Raw genomic sequence first — 21,895 nt, forward strand, 5'->3', positions numbered from 1 at the left:
CTCTGAGCCTGTTTCCTCTGCCAGCTTGGGACTTCAGTACCCTGTCTTTTTGAGCCAGACACGCTAACCTGCTGCAAACACAGACCCAGGTCTGAACCATGGCCCCCGAAAGCTTCAGGCTTAATTGAAAACGGCTTAGAAAGTTCTCCTGTCCCTAGTACCCAGATACCCAGTTCCCTATGGGATCTAACCCCCAAATAAATCTGTTTTACTGTGTATAAAGCTTATACAGGGTAAACTCATAAATTATCCACCCTCTATAACACTGATAGAGAGATATGCACAGTTATTTGCTCCCCCATGAATTAATTACTTACTCTGGGTAAGCAAAAGTGATTTTATTAAATATAAAAAGTAGGATTTAAGTGGTTCCAAGTAATAACAGACAGACCAGAGTAAGTTACCAGGCAAAATAAAATAAAATATGCAAGTCTAAAGTAGATTATAAGCTTTGTAATTATACCTTATAAGAGACTTTTTGCATGATGCATATTCCAGTTATATTATATTCACACTCATTTACATATATTTATAAAATCATATGGAGTGCAAAGTCATAAGGAGTCCTCTTTCTTTAAGAAGTTTCGCCAGCTACCTTTCACCAAGAGACTGCCAAGGCATCTTGGGGAATTTCCACTCTCATGCTGTATGAACAGCTGAGGGGGTTAATTTACTGACACTGAGTTTGTGCTGAACATTTTAAAAGAACCTTTCTATAACAGAGATGAGAGATTTATATTTCAGAAAGGCAACATTTGTCTCCCTGCATAAAGTATTTTCTATTCTTTGTTTCACACGAATTACAAAAGTAACCTTTATAGTCTTTCATTTATTCTCCTGAGAGAAAACTAGGTATGGACCCCAAACTTTGAATAGATGCTATTCCAATATTCCATCTTTTCTCTTTCTCTCCTGCTACCGTTTCAGCAAATCAGAGCAGTTTATCAACCTAAATTCCAGCACCAAACTCCCACCTATGAGTCACAACAAACACTCAGTTGGATGGGCTGGCTGTCTTACAGATCCAGAGTGAATCTGAGATGCAGTCAGACTCTGATCAAATGATTTCTGGAATGTGTATCCTGAGTTGCCTTGAAGATTTGGGGCAGACATCACAAATTCTAATGCACCTGGTAGAACATTCTTATATTGGTTGCAAGGATTTGACCAAAAGATGCATTTGCTTTTTGCAACTATTATGTTATGTGACAGAACACAGAGGTTGTCCCACAATTAAAAAAAAATAGTTGCACCTGGAAGTTCTACTGCTTTGTTTTTCTGGAGAAATATTTTAAACCATTTTATTTTTGTTAAAAACAACAAGGAGTCTGGTGGCATCTTAAAGACTAACAGATTTATTTGGGCATAAGCTTTCATGGGTAGAAGAAGTGGGTTTTCTATCCACAAAAGCTTATGCTCAAATAAATCTGTTAGTCTTTAAGGTGCCACCAGACTCCTTGTTGTTTTTGTGGATACAGATTAACACGGCTATCCCGTTATTTTTGTTGTTCCATTTGATTAGGTAGAACTTTTCTTTTTAAAATTTTTCGTATGAATTTAGTGCATATGAAAGATGCAGGGTTGATGTTCCTGGAAACTGAGTTTGTTTCCTTATTTACAGAATAGACACAGCACAGGCAGTGGCAGCTGAAGTTTTCCTACACTGCCTTGCCAATGTGCCTTATCCCTGAAACAGAGGGACCATCTGTAGGTGGAAGCAGATAGTTCTTTTCTGTACATGTTTAGTTACCCAAAGTGCTTTGAATGGAAAGACTCCCATTGACTTCACTGGGCTTTAGATCAGACCCCAGGGGCCAGATTTGTAAAGGTATTTAGGTGCCTAGAGATGCAGATAGGCACCTAATGGGATTTTCAAAAGCACCTGCATGCCTAACTCCCATTGATGTCATTCTACGTGACAATCTGCATCTTAAAATGCTATCACGGGGACCTCTGCTCACCACACCTGAGGCCTTCTCATGGCCACTCTGGAGATTAGTTCTTCCAGCCCAATGTCCTTCTTGCAGTTCCTCGGCTCCTTGTCTCTCTTGGTCTGCAATCCCTCTCTTGCTCCAGGAGTAGCAACTTCTTCTTTGTGAGTCAGCCTTCCAGCCAGTATTTCCCCTTCCAGGAATACTGGAATATCAACACCTTCCTCGCCATCCCAGGCAATCCTTAAGTCCACTGCCCTGGGTGGGCCACTTACTCATAGAACACCTGGCCCCAGAAAGCCTCTAAATTCACTGCCCAAATTGTGCCACTCACTCAGTAGCTGGGAGGTGAACCCAGGTCCACCCTCTACTCTGGATTCCAGTCCAGGGCCCTATCTCCAGCAGCAAAGATCCAGACAACCACAACCCATCCTGTCACTCGGAGTGTTTCCTACCTCACCTTCTCCACTCCTCTAGCCAAATCTTTTCCTCTGGGTCTACTAGACAAATCCTTCTTCTGGGGTCTAAATCTGTGTATCCCTTGTTCCAGGGAGAGGGCCTGCAGCCCTCTTCCCTGCAGCCCTCTTTCTGCTACCATCTCCCTGGTTTTATAGAAGCCTCACCTGTTCCTGTACAGGTAAACTTCCCTTAATTAGGGCTTGCCTCTCAGCCTAAATATTCCCTAGTTTGCAGCCTTATAGGTTAATTGGCCTATGTGGTCTAAACTGACCCCTTCAGGACTAATGTGGGGGGAACATACCCCATCAGAGGTGCCTAATTACCTTTAAAAATCTGGCCTCATGTGACGGCTCAAGGCAAAAGTAATGGTCAGTAGCCCAAGTGAGGGTTTAACTAGAGGCTGCACAAATTTTAATGAAATCTTGGATGTTTTACAAATAGTTGTTTATGACTGTGGGTGGCCTGCTGGAGAATATAATGGAATTTTATTATTTTTACAGGATTTGTCAGAAGTAGTTGGGTATTTTCACTTTCAGAAAGAATTTGTGGAAAATGACATGCAACAATTACTAAGAATTAACTCAGTTCAAAGCCAGATTATTCTTTTGGAAAATTTTCTGCTGATATATTTAAATGAGCTTTACCCTATATTAGTAATTTAAGTGCACCAGCTTCCAGCTCTTGTTGAAAATGAAAGTACTCAAGGCCTTATGAAGAAAATCAGTCTGTAAAATTAATACAATTCCCACATCATACATACCAAAATACAGTGATTAGACTTATTAAAACATTATATTTGATAGGTACTAACTTTTGTCAATTCTAACCACAAAGAATACCCAATGAAGCAATTAATGTATTAAAATATTAAGGTCTGAGCCACAAAGGATCTATAAAAGTTTCTTTAGATTTATTGCTTTGTATTTCTCCAGTTCTTTCCAGTAGTTGCAAATCCATAGAACTTTTAAGATAAGATTATTAGCCATTGCTGCTTGATGAATACCAGAAAGAGTAAACTCCTACAAGAATTGAAGGAAAAGGATTTTTGTTTCTTACCCACTAAATTTATTCTCCTGGATATTTCTATTTATGATTTCTTGATAGGTAGAGTTTTTTGTCCATGTAGTTTTCTTACTCTCTGAGGCTGTTGTCATTTGTAATCAAGGCCGTGGGAGTGGAGGGTATTCTGCACCTTACGGTTCGATCCTAGTCACACTGAAGTCAGTGAGAGCATCAGCAAACCCTTACCACTCAATATAAGTTACAGTTGAGAATTGCTTTTCATTTAACTTAATTATTCCTGCACTAACTTTACAAGAGAGCTGTAGATTAGAGGACTCTTTAGCTGGGTACCTAAAACTCCATTGAAGTCAAAGGGCTGTATTCAACTATGACAAATGGTGGTGCAAGTTATACACTAGATCCAAGTTGGAAAGAAGAATGGGTCTTCATGTTAACTAGCAAATGTATATCAACATATTGTTCAGTGGAAGGCCACTCTTATATGCCTTGCATATCTGGAACACTGATAGAAATCTTTGGGAGATCCATACATGAAGAACAAAGCCCTGAGAATGTACCTTATTTGCCAAGGGGGAAGGAAAAGTGATCTGGCTGCACAAGCAACTAACTGGATGGAGTAAGATAAAGCAGTACCCTTCTGGTTTTGCTTTTATTCCTTCTGTTTGTTGCTTTTCTTGCAATACTCCTGCTTCTGTAGCCTCAGAACATAAATTTTGCATATACGCTGAATGTCAATCAGTGCCGGTTACACTATTTTACCATTTGCATGCAAGTACAATGATTGGCTGATTAGCTTACACCCAGCATGTAACTTTCACCACCCTTTACTTGCCAGTGTATTTGGTCCATGGACCGCTAGAACAGAAGTCTGAATTTGGCCCACATGGATGAACTGCTTAATTTTCTCCAAACACTGAAAAAAATGTAAGCCTCACAATTCATCTTTCAGCATGTGTAACGAGATCTCTAATGGTGTCTTTCTTTTTCTTCCTTTTCCATATTTTAAGCTGTGAGACGGGGCTCTTACGAAATGGTATTGGCTCTGATTAAATACAACTGTCATATCCACCAGCCATGTGTAAAACGCTGGTCAGCAATGCATGAAGCTGCAAAACAAGGCTGCAAAGAGATTATTTCTCTGCTTCTGAAGAATGGAGGAAATGTGCACCTGAAAGATGGTTATGGGGTAACGCCATTAGGAATTGCTGCTGAATATGGACACTGTGATGTGCTGGAGCATCTTATTCATAAAGGTATGTAGGCAGGTAGCTTCAGCAGCTGCATACATACTGTCTGGTTACTAGAGCATATGTGAGGCCACGTATATTTGATCACATTAAAAGGGCGGTAAGTGTCACTGATCTTACACTGTGTTTAAAAAAATAAATATTGAAGATCACAGTTAGCTAGAGAGCAACTTTGGTCTAAAAAAATCAATTTAATTTTAGCTTGTTTGGGGTTCTCCATTTGATTTTCTCTTTTTCATCTTGGTTCCAAACATAACTTACTCATTGCTGGGGTTATTTATTGTGTGATCACCAAGGAGATGGCAAGGGTGTGTCCACACTGCAATAAAAATCCCATGGCAGCGAGTCTCAGAGCCTGGGTCATCTGATTTTGGCTTACACTACAGGGTTAAAAATAGCAATATAAATGTTTGGGCTTGGGCTCTGAAACCCAGCAAAAGGGAAGGATCTGAGATCCCAAATGTCTACACTGCTATTTTTAGCCCTGTAGCACAAGCCCAAGACAGTTGACCCAGGCTCTGAGGCTCACTGCTGAGATTTCTTATTGCAGTGTAGACGTACCCCAAGAGGCAGCTGATAACCAGAAAATGATTTTAAAGCCTATTCCATGACTTTCCATGAGTGGAAACCAATGTTTGACACCACAGAAAGTCAGGAATCCTGGATTTCAGTGGGGAGATAGCATTAATTTCTAGCCTCAGTGAACTGTGACTCTTTCAGGTGTGTTGCTACCCCCTTCTTTCTGAAGCCGCAGTCTCTCCCTCTCCTTTTTGTCACATCATTTAATATTTCTGTATTTGTTTCCACATCTGTTAAACAGGGACAATGTTCCTTTAAGATCTATGAGTAAAAGTGCTAGAAAACTGCTAAACACTATTGTTAATTTGTATTCTAGTGCCATAGTATGCTAAATGTTTTACAGACAGGTGTGAAGATAACATACTTACCCTGAAGCAATCTAAATGGATAGTTTTCCAATAAAAGATCAGGGATCGGTGTGGCTAAAAGAGATGTGCTTATGCAATGAAATTGAACAGGCACTTCGTTAGTTCCACAATTTGTGTTTGGATAGTTTGAAAAATATGTCACATTTTCTTTTCAGTCACCTGACCAGTTAACGCACAAAAAGACTAAAGGGCAGGTCTATAGTAAAAAGTTATGTCAGCGATGCCCAACCTATGGCCCACCAGAGCACTTCATAAGGCCCAGGGCCTGCTTCAAAACAATCGTCAATTCATTAGCATTTTGTCATCATGTTGACCTCATTTTAGTTTACACACGTGTGTAAATAGACAATACTGAACATAGAAACAACCTATCTAAATACCTATGGAACAAGCTGAACTTAAAATATTAATCAGTAAAGGTGATATTAAATCTTATTAAAATATGTAGAATTTGCTTGGCCCATACAAGGTTTTGCTTAGGTTTATAGAGACCCTCCTGTGCAATAAGTCTGAGCATCACTGAGTTAGGTCAACCCAGGGACATTACTCAGGGGTATGAAAAGGTAATTAAACTGACTTAACCCCCGATGTAGATGGTATTAGGTCAATGGAAGAATCCTTTCGCCTCTGCCTCTCGGGAAGGTGGATTAACTACAGCAAAGGGAGAACCCCTCCCGTCACTGTAATGACTGTCTACTCTACACTGAAGCGCTATAATGCTGCAGCTGCACTGCTGTAGTGTTTTAAGTGTAGACATAATCTAATTTTTCCCAATTTCCATCTCAGCTCTTCCTTTAGTCAGTGAAACCCTTGGACTTTGAGTTAAAAGCATGAAACGCAATGTGGTAATACAATGGTACATGCGGATCTCTTTTCCGACAGGAAAACCCTCATAGAACACACCTGCTGGCAATAAAATTAACTAATCTTCACTGTCCATAATGTCAATCTACAATCCATCTTTTTTTAATATTCATTTATACTTGTATATTTCCAATGTCACTTATTTTCTTTAAAAAAAACCCAGCATATTAGGAGTGTCTAGAATACAGATTCAGACTCAACTACGTAAACCCCCCTTTACACAATGGGCGTAGTTCTATCACAGTTAAATATGTTTTAAATGACAGAAGAGACCACAGTTGAAAGTGTATCCCAGAAACAAAAAAGAATTACACGACACTCATGAGTGTTTTAGATAGATATTTTTCTACCAACACGGAGCAATTTTCACCTGTGCACAGCAGCAATATACTCGCTTACTCAGATGTTCATTTATTACTTATGTTAAACTATATTTAATATTTTAAGCTTCCTACTATCTAGTTTCCCAATACCAACGTAACAGAGTGCTGTTGTAATGTGTTTAAGGTTTCTGTCAGAGTTCATATCATTGTCAGCATTCCATGTTTATAGCAATGATTGAAGTTTATTAGTTGCAGACTCAAAGAACAGTCTTTTACAGTTATTGCTCTGGCATGCAATTAAATTACTAATCTACATAGCAGCTTCCATCAGGGCTTTACAGTTCAGTTACAGTTCAGTATATTTAGCATTGGCTATATGTTGTTTATACTGCCCTCTGCAAGCTGTTTCATGTATACAGTGTATCAATTTATAGCACACATTAATTGCTAACTGTACTTAGAAATTATGTAGCACTTTATATTTTCAAAGCACTGTACAAAGGTATCCCAAATTTGGCAATCCACAGTGCCTTCCATCCTGACTTCTCTCTCTTTTCATAGTCCCAATCATCTGAATGGGTAGTGTCAACTCTTCCAGATGGTCCTGAAATATGTCCACTTTGGCAGGCAGCATGCATAATATAATATATCAGTGGAGCATTGGAATTATTCTCCAAAGTGCTTGACTATTTAGAATAATATTTTACACTTACATAGTGTTTTACAGTAACGAAGCACTGCACAGACATCCTCATTACATGCCTGTGAGGTAGGTATGTATTATTACCCCATGTTATAGGTGGGGTAACAGACACAAGAGTGAGACAATAGCAGAATATAGATTAGAACTCAGGAGCTGCTTGCTTCCATCCCTAAAATCAGTCCACTAAATCACACGGCTCTACAAAATTGGCTGTTGTTTGGCTTCATTCACAGACTTCAGCTGTTTTGGTCTGAAGGAATTAAACTTTGTCTTTAAATGATTGAGCCATACAAACTGGAGAACTAGGAAATATTTGTATTTTTTAATAAATATCTTATGCCCTCAGTGTACCTGGGTGACATTACCCTTCCTGAATGCACAGAGTTAGATGAAAAGGGATTGGTTACAAAACTAGGCAGGAAAGATAAAACAATGACCTAGATAAGGAGCTTCCTCTCAAACACCATAGTCAGATTTATAGCTGTGAAGAGGGATAAAATAAATAATAAATCATCCTTTGTTCTGGAGAAGCTGCAGATGTGTCACTGCACATGCTACTGGCTGAAGGCTCCCTGAAGGAAACTTTTGCAGGTGCCAAGCCAACTTGGCCTCCTAAGTAATATGATTGGTAACCAGAAGGGTGTAACATAAGCTCCCAGGGCCTGTGAGGCCTACCTATTGGGTGGAGCAGGACCTGGCCTGGTGGTTGTGGTGGCAGTTCAGGTAATGATGAGCATCCAGGGATCAGGCACTGACTCCAGGGTGAAGCAGGAATCAGGGGCCAAGCAGAAGGTCAGAACTGAAGTCAGAAGTCAAAGTCTAAGCCAAAGGGTAAGCCAGAGTCATAATCAGGGACGTCACCAGGAGTTGGAGCTAGGAGTCAGAAACCAGAATGGAGAAGAGAAGCTGTGGTTGGGGCAATAAGCCAAAGTGCACACAGTGTAAGCACTGCCACAGGCATGGTTCACATTGAGCAACTGCTGTAGTTGTGCTGCCGCAAGGCTCAAGTAGCAGGCTGCTGGCTCCCCTGCCCAGTCAGGAAGCAAAACCATTAGGAGAGGGCTCATTGGGCCCAGCTGAGTTTGCTGGGTTGCCTAATGACCAGGCTGGGAGCCAGCTGTTTCCCGACATGTAACTTAGAGACCCAGTCAGGGAATGGTTGGTCCACAGGCACTTTTCCAAAAGAGGTGTGGAGGCACAGGCCTGTCACTTGAGAAGAGTGTACTCAGGGGTCTGGTAGAGGGTCTTAGCGGGGCAGTTTACCAGGAACCGTGACACAGACAATCAGGAATAGGATAGGATACAGAGGAATCTAGACAAATTAGAGGATTGGGCCAAAAGAAATCTGATGAGGTTCAACAATGACAAGTGCAGAGTCCTGCACTTAGGACGGAAGAATCCCATGCACTGCTACAGACTAAGGACCAACTGGCTAAGAAGCAGTTCTGCCAAAAAGGACCTAGAGGTTACAGTAGACGAGAAGCTGGATATGAATCAACAGTGTGCCCTTGTTGCCAAGAAGGCTAATGGCATTTTGGACTGTATAAGTAGGGGCATTGCCAGCAGATCATTCCCCTCTATTTGGCATTGGTGAGGCCTCATCTGGAGTATTGTGTCCAGTTTTGTGCCCCACACTACAAGAAGGATGTGGAAAAATTGGAAAGAGTCCAGCGGAGGGCAACAAAAATGGTTATAGGGCTGGAGCATATCACTTATGAGGAGAGGCTGAGGGAACTGGGATTATTTTGTCTGCAGAAGAGAAGAATGAGGGAGGATTTGATAGCTGCTTTCAACTACCTGAAAGGGAGTTTCAAAGAGGATGGGTCTAGATTGTTCTCAGTGGTAGCAGATGACAGAACAAGGAGTAATGGTCTCAAAGTGCAGTGGGGGAGGTTTAGGCTGGATATTAGGAAAAACTTTTTCACTGGGAGGGTGGTGAAGCACTGGAATGGGCTACCTAAGGAGGTGGTGGAATCTCCTTCCTTAGAGGTTTTTAAAGTCAGGCTTGACAAAGCCCTGGCTGGGATGATTTAGTTGGGGATTGGTCCTGCTTTGAGCAGGGGGTTGGACTGGATGACCTCCTGAGGTCCCTTCCAACCCTGATATTCTATGATTCTATGAATATCTTCTGATGTTGAGGTCAACTCTGCACATAAATCTCTTACCATTGGGAATGTATATTTCTATGCCATTTACTTATGTCTTGTAGCCAAAATGAGATGAGAAAGGCACAGAAAATGGGTAAGGCCTGTGTAGTCATTGCTCCTTGTTATTAATTATTATTATTTGCAATTTCATGTACTGCAGAACACTCAAAGTATTTTCCAATATTCAACCATATTTCCATTATTTGAATATTTTCTAGTTGTTAGACCCATATCATCTGTGCCTGTTGTGCTCCCCTTAATTCCATGAAAGCCATGCTGAGTGGTATCTTCATGCTTATTGTGTGCAGCAATTTACATATCAGTGTTCTCTGGCTGTACTGCTATGTGTGGCTTGTGCCCTTCCCCCTGGTGAGCAAAGCACCTGTTCCCTAAATATACTGCACCACTCTTCACTTGTCTCCTCTGCTCTATTAGAAGAAACAGTTGTTTTATTCTGATCTACATCCTGGTAGACTTTCCTGTTTCTAAGAAGATTGCCAATTACAGGCTCGCATCTCTTCTCCCATGCAAATTTTTTCAGCAAACTTGATCAGCAGACATCTTAAACAACATCCAGCCTTTTCAGTGGCTCCAGCTGTCCTGAGATTATGTTAAAACAGGGGTCAGCAACCTTTCAGAAGTGGTGTGCTGAGTCTTCACTCTAATATAAGGTTTTGCTTGCCAGTAATACATTTTAATGTTTTTAGAAGATGGGGGGGGGTAGCTCAGTGGTTTGAGCATTGGTCTGCTAAACTCAGAATTGTGAGTTCAATTCTTGAGGGTGGCCACTTAGGGATCTAGGGGCAAAAATCAGTAGTTGGTCCTGCTAGTGAAGGTAGGGGCTGGACTCAATGACTTTTCAAGGTCCCTTCCAGTTCTAGGAGATAGGTATATCTCCTATTATTATAATTTTTCTATAAGTATGTAATATATAACTAAACTATTGTTGTATGTAAAGTAAATAAGGTTTTTAAAATGTTTAAGAAGCTTCATTTAAAATTAAATTAAAATGTAGAGCCCCCCGAACCGGTGGCCAGGACCCGGGCGGTGTGAGTGCCACTGAAAATCAGCTCGCGTGTCAGTGTGCCATAGTTTGCCTACACCTTTGTTAAAATTTTGAAATGCCTTTGCTGATCCTGGCAACAGCACTTAAACTATGGAAGCATCATGCAGTTCTTTTGCATCCTTCTGTGAGGTGTCTTTTGGAACTTTTAGCTCTAAAGGTTGTCTGATTTTGTGCCCTCTTATTTCAACAAACTGACAGTGAAACAGCCATGGCATGCTCTCATTTATTTAAAGCTAAGAGTTGTATGCTGTGGACAGGTATGAGAAAAATGTAGTCATTTTTCAGTACTGTAAGGTGTGCTTTGAAATAATCTTTGCTACGTAATTGTGTAGCACCATTGAGGGAAATGCTAAACAGATACATATATAGGCATGGTCCCTCACAAACTAAATAGACTAAGCAAACAGAAAGTAAGGAAAATGTCAGATGTACATGTCTTAAGTTGCGTTCTATCAATATATTTCCCCACAGCCTTCCTCCTTTACTGCTGACCCTGTGCTTCAGTCCTTCTACACTACCACTGTTGGTCATTGTCCTGTTTAAATGTTTTTCCACATATTCAGGCAAATATCAGTGCCTGACCTTTTTTTGTAAAAGACAATTAATTGCATACTTTTTGCTTATTCACATTAATGTGCTTTTTCCCTTGGCGCAGAAGGTTGCCTTTTCAAACTACTAAATGAGTCTTTTTGACATATTTCAGGCCTTGTAAGTATCCAGCGCCTAAATACCACCAGGATTCTGAGTGAATCCCACAGAACCTTGGCTATATTTATCAAAGCATTAACCTGTGGTGTGCTCTGTCTAATGTCCAACAAACTCCAAAGCAGAATAGTTGATACGTCACTGGGAGGATTCTGTGCATAAAGAACACATGTAGTGGATGTAGAATGAGAGCCATCAGAGTTAGTTTATTTGGTCCAGGACAAATACCCAATATGTGAGCTGCAGCAGTGTCTCAATAGATAGATTAATACTGGATAATCAAATAAGATAAAACTGTGTAATATATACTTATATTTTAATCCCATCCATAGCCACTAGGATGCGCTGCCACAATGGTTCCATGTTGCAAAGCAGCCTGCCTATAACTATGCCAGATCTCTAGCTTTTAACTCAGATTACAACGTTTTATGATTTAACAGACACAGAATGGAAAAACGTGACCCTCACTCTTTGGTTTATGGAACCAAAGCACTCTAGGGATTATCTCAATTCATATAAGACTCTTAAAAGCTAAACTTAACATTGAAATCTTCACCTCAGAATATGTAACTACACAAAACAAAACAAAAATTGTCTCCAGCTACCTTGCTGGCCCTGCTTCCAAGTCTCAGAAGGAAATATTCACAGTAGAACCTCAGAGTTATGAGTTACAAACTGATCAGTCAACCACACACCTCATTTGGAACTGAAAACATGCAATCAGGCAGCAGCAGAGATGAAAACAAAACAAACACAGTACAGTACTGTGTTAAACGTAAACTGTTAATACTGAAAAAAAAAGGGAAAACAGCATTTTGTATAGTAAAGTTTCAAAGCTGTATTAAGTCAATGTTCCACTGTAAAATTTTGAAAGAACAACCATAACATTTTGTTCAGAGTTACAAACATTTCAGAGTAACAAACAATCTCAATTCCCGAGGTGTTTGTAACTCCGAGGTTTTACTGTAACTGAACGTGTTTTTTTCCCAAGATCGGATTTTTTTGGGAGGAAGGCATCACATGGGAATGTTTTTGCTCCACTGGAAGAAAATAAAAGGTTTACAGTAATATATATGTTAGAAATGACAAGAAAGGACTACTTCTGCTCCTACATCAATTTTTTTTTTAAAAAGTAGCAACATGCAGATCTGAGATTATGCATGTTTGAAAGGACTTCAGAATACTGCAGATCCTCAGTTTAGTATCTTAACCCAAAGCAAATGTCACTCAAGGGATTTCTCTCCACTTTCCCAATATATATATGTTTGTATCTGTGATGGTTAAATTTTACATTTAATTTCTAAACTGGTTACTATAACTGGTTCTGTTCTGTTCTTAGAGGTGCAATTTTAATAACTGAATATGAAGAGAAAAGAAATTCAGGATATTTTAAAGACAAGATATATCTTCCAAGTTCCTTTGGACATAACTGTTACCTTTATATCCTTCCACCAGGTGGTGATGTTCATGCTTTAGCAGATGATGGTGCATCAGTACTGTTTGAAGCAGCTGGAGGAGGTAATCCAGACTGTGTAGCTCTTCTTTTGGAATATGGAGGAAGTGGTAATGTGCCTAATAGGGCAGGACAGCTTCCTATACACAGAGCAGCCTATGAAGGACATTATTTGTGAGTATAACTGTAGGCTTCAAATTCTCCCCTATAATACCGCATCTAGTACTAGTCACATTAAAGGGTTGATTTGAAAAGTCCAAATTTAAAGATCATTCATATTTGACAAGTATGTACATTAAATTATTTTTAATTAAATCTTAAATGTGGCTTCAGCATATACAATAGGAAATATAAACCAAAAAAACAAACCCTAGCAGAACGAAAAGAAAGTAATTAGGACATTCGGTGCTAATTTACACTTTGTACAACTCCATTTAATTCAAAAAGGTTCCATGTGGTATAAGTCAGGACAGAAATTTGTCTGTTGGGGTTGTTCAGGAGTAAATGAGGGCAGAATCTGGCTTCTTGGGTGAAATGTTCAGTTAGGTAGTAGAAAGTCACAACTGGATGTCCTGTTTTCATGAGGTTGGGGAAGGGGTTTATGCCTGGGTGGATTTTAGCTGCAGGGTGGGGAAGAAGTTGATGTCTGGGTGGATTTTAGCCAGATGAAAATTTTCTTCATTATCTTTTTAGGTCACTGAAATATCTAATTCCAGTTACATCCAAGACTGCAATCCAGAGAAGTGGGTTAAGCCCCATTCACTCAGCAGCAGATGGCCAGAATGTGCAGTGTCTAGAGCTCCTCATTGAAAATGATTTTGATGTCAATACTCTCCTGGCTGAACACATTTCTGAAAACTACGATGATGAAAGGAAAACGGCACTCTATTTTGCTGTTTCTAACAATGACATTCTCTGCACAGAAGTGTTACTCAAAGCTGGTGCAGACCCAAACAAGGATCCTCTAAATTGTCTTCTTGTAGCAGTGAGAGCTGGTAACCATGAAATTGTACGATTGCTTCTGTCCTATGGAGCAAATGTCAATTGCTACTTCATGCTCGTGAATGACACCCATTTCCCCAGTGCCATTCAGTATGCTTTGAATGATGAGGTAATGCTAAGGCTGTTGTTGAATCATGGATATAATGCAGAGAGGTGTTTTGATTGCATGCATGACGACATCTTTGGAAGTTCTTTTGTGTGGTCACTTCCAGAAGAGGAGGTATTACCAGGATGGACATCTTGTGTAATAAAAGATACTCCAGTAAGCACATTCCTCATTTTCTTCTCTTCTTTTTTCTCTTCAATGTAACCTTGCTTTAAATTTATTTTATATTTTAATGCAGAATTAAGATTTCTTGATATCGACATACTTATCCCCCTCCCATAACCTTTCTTCAGTTTTATTCTAGTATAGAGAAAATGACACATATAGAGTAGTTTTAGTTTTGAAACTGAGTTAGAGGTTGTAGCAAGGAAGTTTTGACTAGCAATTAAAGGAGCGAGCTGGAAGGCAGGAAAATGGGTTCTATTCCCAACTCAGCCATTTATTTGCCAGCATATTTTGGGTTAAACATAGGGCATGATCCTGCAAACTCTTAAGCATGTGATATCTGCTTGTGTAGTAAACTTATCTAAATCAATGGATTTACTCACACAAATAAAGTTATATATATGTGTAAGTGTTTGCAGGATTGAGATGTTAGACCAAATTTATGAAACGTCCAAATTTTTGATGCCCAGCTTGAGATGTTGAGATATTCAGAGCCAGTGAGAATCCAAAACTTTGATTGAAGTCAAATGAGACCTGTGGATGCTCAGCACTTCTGAAAATCAGGACCTGGGTATCCCAATAACTGAGACACACAAAGATAGTGGGAAAAAATTCAAAATGTAGGCATTAACCTGTCGGTACTTCAGTTTCCCCATATAGATAGAGGGAATAATAATATCTACCTGTCACAAGAGGGCTGTGAGGCTTACTTTATTAATGTTTGGATAATGCTTTGAAATCCTCAGATAAAAGGTTCTGTAGTTATGTAAGTGCAAAGCATTACTATAAAGTGGTGTCAGTACAATTAAACAGAGTACTTATGAGATACAATTCTTGGAACATTTATATCTTTTGTATAAAATGGTGGGCTTAAAAGAAAAAATATAACTGTATTTGGTTCCAATCCCTCTTCCACTGAAGTCAGTGATGAAAGTCCCATTGTCTTCAATGGGAGCAGGATGCCTTTTAGCATTCTGCTAGCAGCAGGCATTCCCACACAATTAGAGTGCATAAGATACTGATGAGTTGTTATTAGTAACACAGGTAACACAAGATACTGTTTGAGGATTTTATACTTTGGATGTTTACGATCAATGATTTCCAAGGGTGCCATATTATTTCATAGGCGGTTTTGAGACTCACCCCAAACCCGTTTTTCAGGGATATATTCAAGCAAATTTGAATGCAAAGTATAGCCGAAAAGTGTAGAGTTTTGATAGTAGTAGATACAAATGATAAAGGCCTAAGAGTTAATGTCCTCCAGGTTTTCCTCTGAGTTTGAGATTATTGTTTGAGGAATAATGCTCAGCATACATGTAATGAAAGCGTACTTTTTAGAGAAAGATGTTTAATCCTAGTCCTAAAACCAAAGTGGAATAAAACAATGAGGAAGTTATTAAGATATTGTCATCTTTGACATAATGAAAATTGGCCTTCAGGTTTCTGTTCAAACAAAGAATCAGAAGTTAGAGATTGCTGGAGATGACTTTTTAGGTGATCCATTGTATCCCCATGGGATGTCAGTACAGGACTGTTTCTTACAGGATATTTCTGTAAATAAATTCTTTAAAATTCCATTACTTTGGCATTTCCCTGGGTGAGTTTTAAAAGTAATCTGTGTTTTTTCTTTCAGTTCTGTGCCTTTATTACAGTTCCTTGGTTGAAACATTTAGTTGGACATGTGATTCGCATTTTGATAGACTATATGGATTATGTTCCTTTGTGCTCAAAACTAAAGTGTGTCCTAGAAGCACAGAAAGAATGGCCAGAGATACATCAGATATTAGGTAAATGTCTAACATTTGTTTAATGATTTGATCTGGTATTAAAGGTTTGTAAAAAATTACTCCTATTACCAGCTATATTTAATTCTGATATGTTCTGTTTGTATCACCTGGTCAAAGGGCCAGTTCCTGACACCCTTTCTCAGATTGGGGCAGATTCTCAGGTAGAATCAGTCATCCTAGTTCCATTGACATCATTTTACTAAGACAATTTATACTAACTAAGGATCTTCCCCACTGAATAGTATCTTGTTCTGGGGGAAGTCCCATTTATTTCATCTGGAGAGCAAGGTACCTCCAGGTGAATAGTGGTGGCAGAATCTCACCTTACACTGACATATGAATTTCTAATGCACCCATCACTGTGTAATCCTGTGAGAGGCTGACCCTTTACCAAGGGGCATTTGTCCACACTTTCATTTTTCTACTCCCTCCTTCACCTAATAGCTCTTCAGAGACCAACATGAGAAAGCGTGTGGAACACTTCGACTGTAAAATGTTGGCATTTAGTGTGCCACAATGTCCTAAATCTGATTTACACAATGTGCATTATCGGGGTATCATTTTTTGTATTGTATTTGAGCCTCTCACAGGTTCCTGTGTATACCTGTCTTTTAAAAGGCTTACAAACTAGATGGGACATTCTACCACAATATTAACCCCAGGACCTAGAGGGTTCAGGAGCAGCAGCAATTTGGGAATCATGGAGACTGGGGGTCCTAGAAGCACTGAGGGGGCATGGGAACTTCATGCAGATTGCTCTTGATCCAGTAGATCATTCAGGATCTGCCAAGATCTTAGGAAAGAATCCTCAGGTTTAGGACGCAGAAGTCCTTTCCGGTTCTGGGTGGAAGGAACCCTGATCCTTCGGAAATCCTACTTGTCTACTAGATCGGTCCAGCAGACAGGGCTGCTGAGAGCGGGTTCAGGCCCTTGTGAAAAAAAATTTTCGGGCCTCCCAGCAAGGGCGGACTGGCTAAACAGGGCTGACAAAGCTGGGGAAGCTGGGCCTTGGGCCCCCTTCAGTACCACCGTGCCCTGGTAATTTGTACCGGCTTCCCCTCCTCACCCTCTCGTCGGCCCTGCCAGCAGAAACACCATGAGTGACATCCTGCCCCTATTGAAGTCAATGGAAATTTTGTCATAGACTTTAGTGGTTATGTCTATATTGCAGCTGGTAGCACAGATAGACAGACTTGTGCTAGCTGTGCTCTAACTAGCGTGAGTCTGTTTGCCTGAGCTGGGAATCACACCACCCAGCTGAAGCATAAACATATGCAGAATTTCACCTCATAATTATGAATTCACAAAGTTTCCTGTCCCTTACATAGGCTATGTAGGGTATATGCTTATGTCTAAGGGACACTTTAGTCCTACATTTTAAAAAATTGCCCAGTTTCATTAGTTTATTAGTAATACAGGCAAGGAATTAATTTATGATATTTTCAGTGCCACTTTAAAGCAGCTGCGATTACATTCTGAAAAGTTTCCATTAGATATGTATAGGAAGATGTCCTAAAACAATTTCCTAAGGGTATGTGTAACATGCCTAAATACATATTTATATACTATATTGCGATAGAGCTATTAGTCTACTGAGCATCTACATTTATTTTTAAAATATATCTATATGTATGTGCACACAAACTGGAATTGGTACTCTGAAATGAAGATCTATTTAATACATTTTAATTTACTGAACTGTGGAAAATATGTTTGTCTATATTTATCTGGTACAGTTCTCTTTGGAGCTGTTTCAGTCTAACAGGTAATTAATACAAGTGTTTGTGCTTTTATAAACCTTCACCAAAGCAGTTCTCTTTCTATTAGGGTAATAAATACAAAATTCTGTCTGAATAATGTGGAGATTGTAATATCAACTGATAAAAGGCAAATTTAAAGCTGATGCTGTCTTTATTTTTGCTTTTGTATTTCACACTGGTGCGCAAAAGAATTACTTTTTTGGATTTTGTTGTTTGGTGTCACAGCAGCTTCAAAGTAATTTGGTTGTGCTAACTGCTTCAAAAGGTCAAGTATTTTGAAATATGCTGTTCATATAAAACATTTAATTACAACGAACTCTCTCTGGTGGCATGATATATCAGTTATCTTATGATATTTGTAGTCTTTGTTTAGACGTTGCAATAACTCAAACACACAGGGTCTAATACTGCACCTTCAAGTGTTACTGAGTCAGTGGGAATTGAAGGTGCTTAGCACCTTTCAGGATTGAGTACATAGATCATGTAATTAGTCACCATTTATTGTGCTAATTGATGTGTTGATCTAAGCATCCAAATGAAGGGTTTGGATATGCTATTCAGGTGCCCACGTTTGAAAAATTGAGACCATGGTGTTACCATAATTTTAAAGGAAAAGTTCCAATTATAAGGTGTTAATAGCACATAAAATCACCATTTAGAATTTAGCTAAAATAAACTGGCTTGTCAATTAAAAACAAGAAAGAAACAACTTAATGAGCATCCAATATGAAAATAACATATAAGTACAATAAAACTGGCCACTGGATGTCATTGTTGCTCCGATGAAATTTTATTAGTGGTGCATTTATTTGGGAGTAAATTAAAACTGTATTTTATTAAAAGGAACAGGAACAGGAGAGCTTTCAGCTGGTAGATTTCTGAAGTGAGTTTCATTAGAGTGCATGTTTTGAGATTCTAAGTCTGAGACACACTTGCCAAATTAATGGTCTGTTTTTTCCCTTAATGTGTTTCCCTCACTATTTTTCAGAGAATCCTCGCCCATTAAAACATTTGTGCCGCCTGAAAATACGTAAACTGATGGGACTAAGAAGACTATGGAGACAAGCACCAATGGCGAAGCTTCCTCTTCCACCAGTTCTAAAGGACTATATCCTATATAAAGAATATGATCTTTATGGAAAGGGACTAAATTTAGCTTAGATTTAAAACAGTCATTTAAAACTTGTAAATTAATTCTTTAGAATTTTTTTGCTAGATTGAGAATTATTGAATATTGTTATATGTACTCAAAACATTTGATATTTGCTATAAATAGGCTTTTTATGGGAACCCTTTTAAAAAAAGTGGTCTGTAAAACTCAATTTGTTTTTTCTGTTTTTACTTAACATTGTGTCTTGATATTCTAAGAGCATGGAGAAGGAGATGATAGCCATTGTGCAACCCAAAACCTCCAGGATTGGCTTTTAAGTGAGTAATATGTACACTTCAACCTGGAAAAAAAGTGTTGTTAACGTCTGCTACGAGTAGAGTTTTCTTAGTGGGTTCTCTGTTGAAGATGATAAAATAGATCATGTTTAAAATACTGATTTATTTTAAAAAGCGTACATGTGGAAGTTAGAAGTATGATGAAAATAAAAATGTTCTGTTTCATGTGTATGATAAGGTTTGACTCCAGCCACCTTTCATGTGTCTGGCTTGAAATGTGATATTTTGTACATTTGAAATTGTGGTCCTACTGTAAAGTGCTCGAAAAGTAATAAAACAGTTCTCTTTTTATTTAGATGTAAAGAAGTCAAACACAGTAATCATCCTTTAAATCATGCTGTAGAGCTTCAGGGGAAAGATATTATGGCTTAGCCTTCTATGGCTTTGGTGTTCTTTGGCAACAATTGTGCTTGTCAGTGAAGTTCACTGTTAAGTCAGACAGCCACCCAAAATATTGCAAGCCCAGAGTTGTGCCTTTTGCTCAAAAGCCTCTGGCAGAAATTGATTTGGACTGTTTAGTGAACATTGGAGTCTTGTCACCAGTTTCACACAGTGAGTGGGCTACACCCATCGTACTAATGATCAAGAAGGATGGCTCAGTTTGAATATGTGGTGATTTCAAAGTGACATTGAATCCAACTTTATGTGCAGACCAGTTTGACCACTACCTCGTATTGAAGATTTGTTTGCTAATCTTAGTGGTGGACAGTGTTTCAATAAATTGGATTTATTCAATGCATACCTACAAATGGAGATTGATCTGGCATCTCAGAAATATATCTCAATCAACATGCAAAAAGGCTTATTTTGTTACAACAGGTTGCCTTTTGGTATCACGTCAGCACCTGCCCTGTTCCAGAAAGCCATGGATGAGATTGTGAAGGGACTGAATGGAGTTCAAAGTGCTATTTGGATGACATTCTTGTTACAGGTGTAACCCTTCTGCCCCTCTGAGTTGGCAGCAACAAAGGCCGGGTTCAGTATCCAGGGGTTCCGTTTCAATAACACAATGCATAACTGGCTCGAGCCCCCACCCAGTGACCTGGGACACTTACATACCACCCCCTGCCCCCAGGCACCTCTAGGAGGCAATACTTCCCCACTCACAAGCACGGACTCTGAGTGTAGCAAAATCCTTTTAATAAAGGAGAGAAACAATGTGGCGTCATATTGGACAAATACCACAAACAGGATTATAACACAAACCATAAGCAAAAAAACCCACATCCAAGTACGTCTGGCAATGTCCTTTCCCCCCCTAGGGTCTTAAGTCCAATCACCCCAAAGTCCAACAACCCAAAAGTTTCTGGTAAGTGCCACCCCGGAGTGCTCTGCCTCTCCGTGGAGTTCTGCTGCAGCCTTCACCACGACCAGCTCCACTACACCAGCTGTGCCGCTCCTCCAGCCAACCCATGAGTCACTCCAGCCATCCCTGCAAACCGCTCCACTCTGCTCATTGTTCCATGGGCTGCTCCAACATGCTGCAAACTGCTCTGCTCTGCCAGCCACTTAGTGAAAGGTCTTCAGGCTCCCCCACTGGCTAACACAGCACTCAGTGATTTCAGCTCTTAGTACGGGAGCCCTGGTGCTGGTGCACCATTGGCCCAACATGAATTCAGCTCAGGAGTCTCTAAATGGAGTTCTAATGGAATCAAAATTAGCTCTACTCTTTAACAGTGGAGAGAGGAGGATGTGCAATTGGTGTTCCAGGCCCTCAAAAGGGGCCCATACCATCAGGTACACACACCAGTCTCCAACCTCTCTTAATTCACTGGGTTTTGGAACCCATGTCCCTTGTCTAGCAAGTGTCACTTATTTAGGTTGAGTCATTTCTGTCATAAAGCAGTCTCATAGTTCCTCATTCACATAATTAGGGTGACAGCACTTTTTTTCCCTCCTCCGCCAATAACAAAGAAATTGGGGATCCCAGCTGTCAAAATAACCATCCCAGGCTGCCGTGGGCTTATGCTAGATGGGGTGGGTGTGCCAATGCAAATACTTGAAATTCCTTTCCACACTCCCTAAGATTCTTCCCACACTCCCCATAATTCACCACCAGATGTCAGGGTAGAGCTCATCCTGACTCTGCTTACACAGGAAAGGATCAAGAGGATCATTGTCAGAATTTGGATGCTGTCTTGTAAGGTTTGGAAAACGATGGATTGAGAAGACATCAAGACAACTGTTTTTCACACCTTCAGTTGGATATCTTGGACATATAATTGATGTCAAAGGCTTAAGGAAATTGCCAGAAAAAGAGAAGGCAGTTCTTCAAGTGCCCCAGCCAGAGAACATGTCATGGTTACACTCATTCTTAGGACTACTTAACTCTTATGGTAAATGTCTGACTAATCTGGCAACAGTATTGGCCTTACATGACCTGTTACAAGCAAACAAAAAATGGAAATGGACTGAAGAGTGTAAGCATGCATTTAAGTAAGCAAAGAAATTATTGATGTGAGTGAAAGTTCTTATGGACTTTGATGTTTTGTTGCCACTGCTACTGGCTTGTGATGCTTCACAGTACAGGGTGACCAGACAGCAAGTGTGAAAAATCAGGACAAAGGTGGGGGGTAACAGGAGCCTATATATAAAAAAGACCCAAAAATCAGGACTGTCCCTATAAAATCGGGACATCTGGTCACCCTATCACAGTATGAAGTGGGTGCAATTCTTTCTCACTTTCTTCCTGATAGCATGGAGAAACCAATTGCCTTCACTTCACAAACAACTTATTACACCTGAGAAGAAATATATGTAA

General features: G+C 39.7%; 1 protein-coding gene across 14 annotated transcripts in view; it reads left to right on the forward strand.

Annotated features, from left to right (window-relative positions):
- The window catches only part of ASB15 (ankyrin repeat and SOCS box containing 15), a 49,530-nt gene that overhangs the window by 20,138 nt on the left and 7,497 nt on the right, over positions 1-21,895 (forward strand). For 12 of the 14 annotated variants that reach the window (XM_030549150.1, XM_030549149.1, XM_030549144.1 and 9 more), the window contains 5 exons: positions 4,421-4,666; positions 12,871-13,042; positions 13,562-14,132; positions 15,775-15,928; positions 18,677-19,431. In XM_030549150.1, the coding sequence (XP_030405010.1) occupies positions 4,421-4,666; positions 12,871-13,042; positions 13,562-14,132; positions 15,775-15,928; positions 18,677-18,849 (1,316 nt within the window). In that variant the 3' untranslated portion in view covers positions 18,850-19,431. Of the gene's footprint in view, positions 1-4,420; positions 4,667-12,870; positions 13,043-13,561; positions 14,133-15,774; positions 15,929-18,676; positions 19,432-21,895 lie in introns of those variants that run through there. The other 2 variants (XR_003998532.1, XM_030549154.1) reach the window with 2 other exon arrangements.

Source organism: Gopherus evgoodei, chromosome 1, assembly GCF_007399415.2.
Source record: "Gopherus evgoodei ecotype Sinaloan lineage chromosome 1, rGopEvg1_v1.p, whole genome shotgun sequence".
In the NCBI taxonomy this organism is placed as follows: Eukaryota; Metazoa; Chordata; order Testudines; family Testudinidae; genus Gopherus; species Gopherus evgoodei.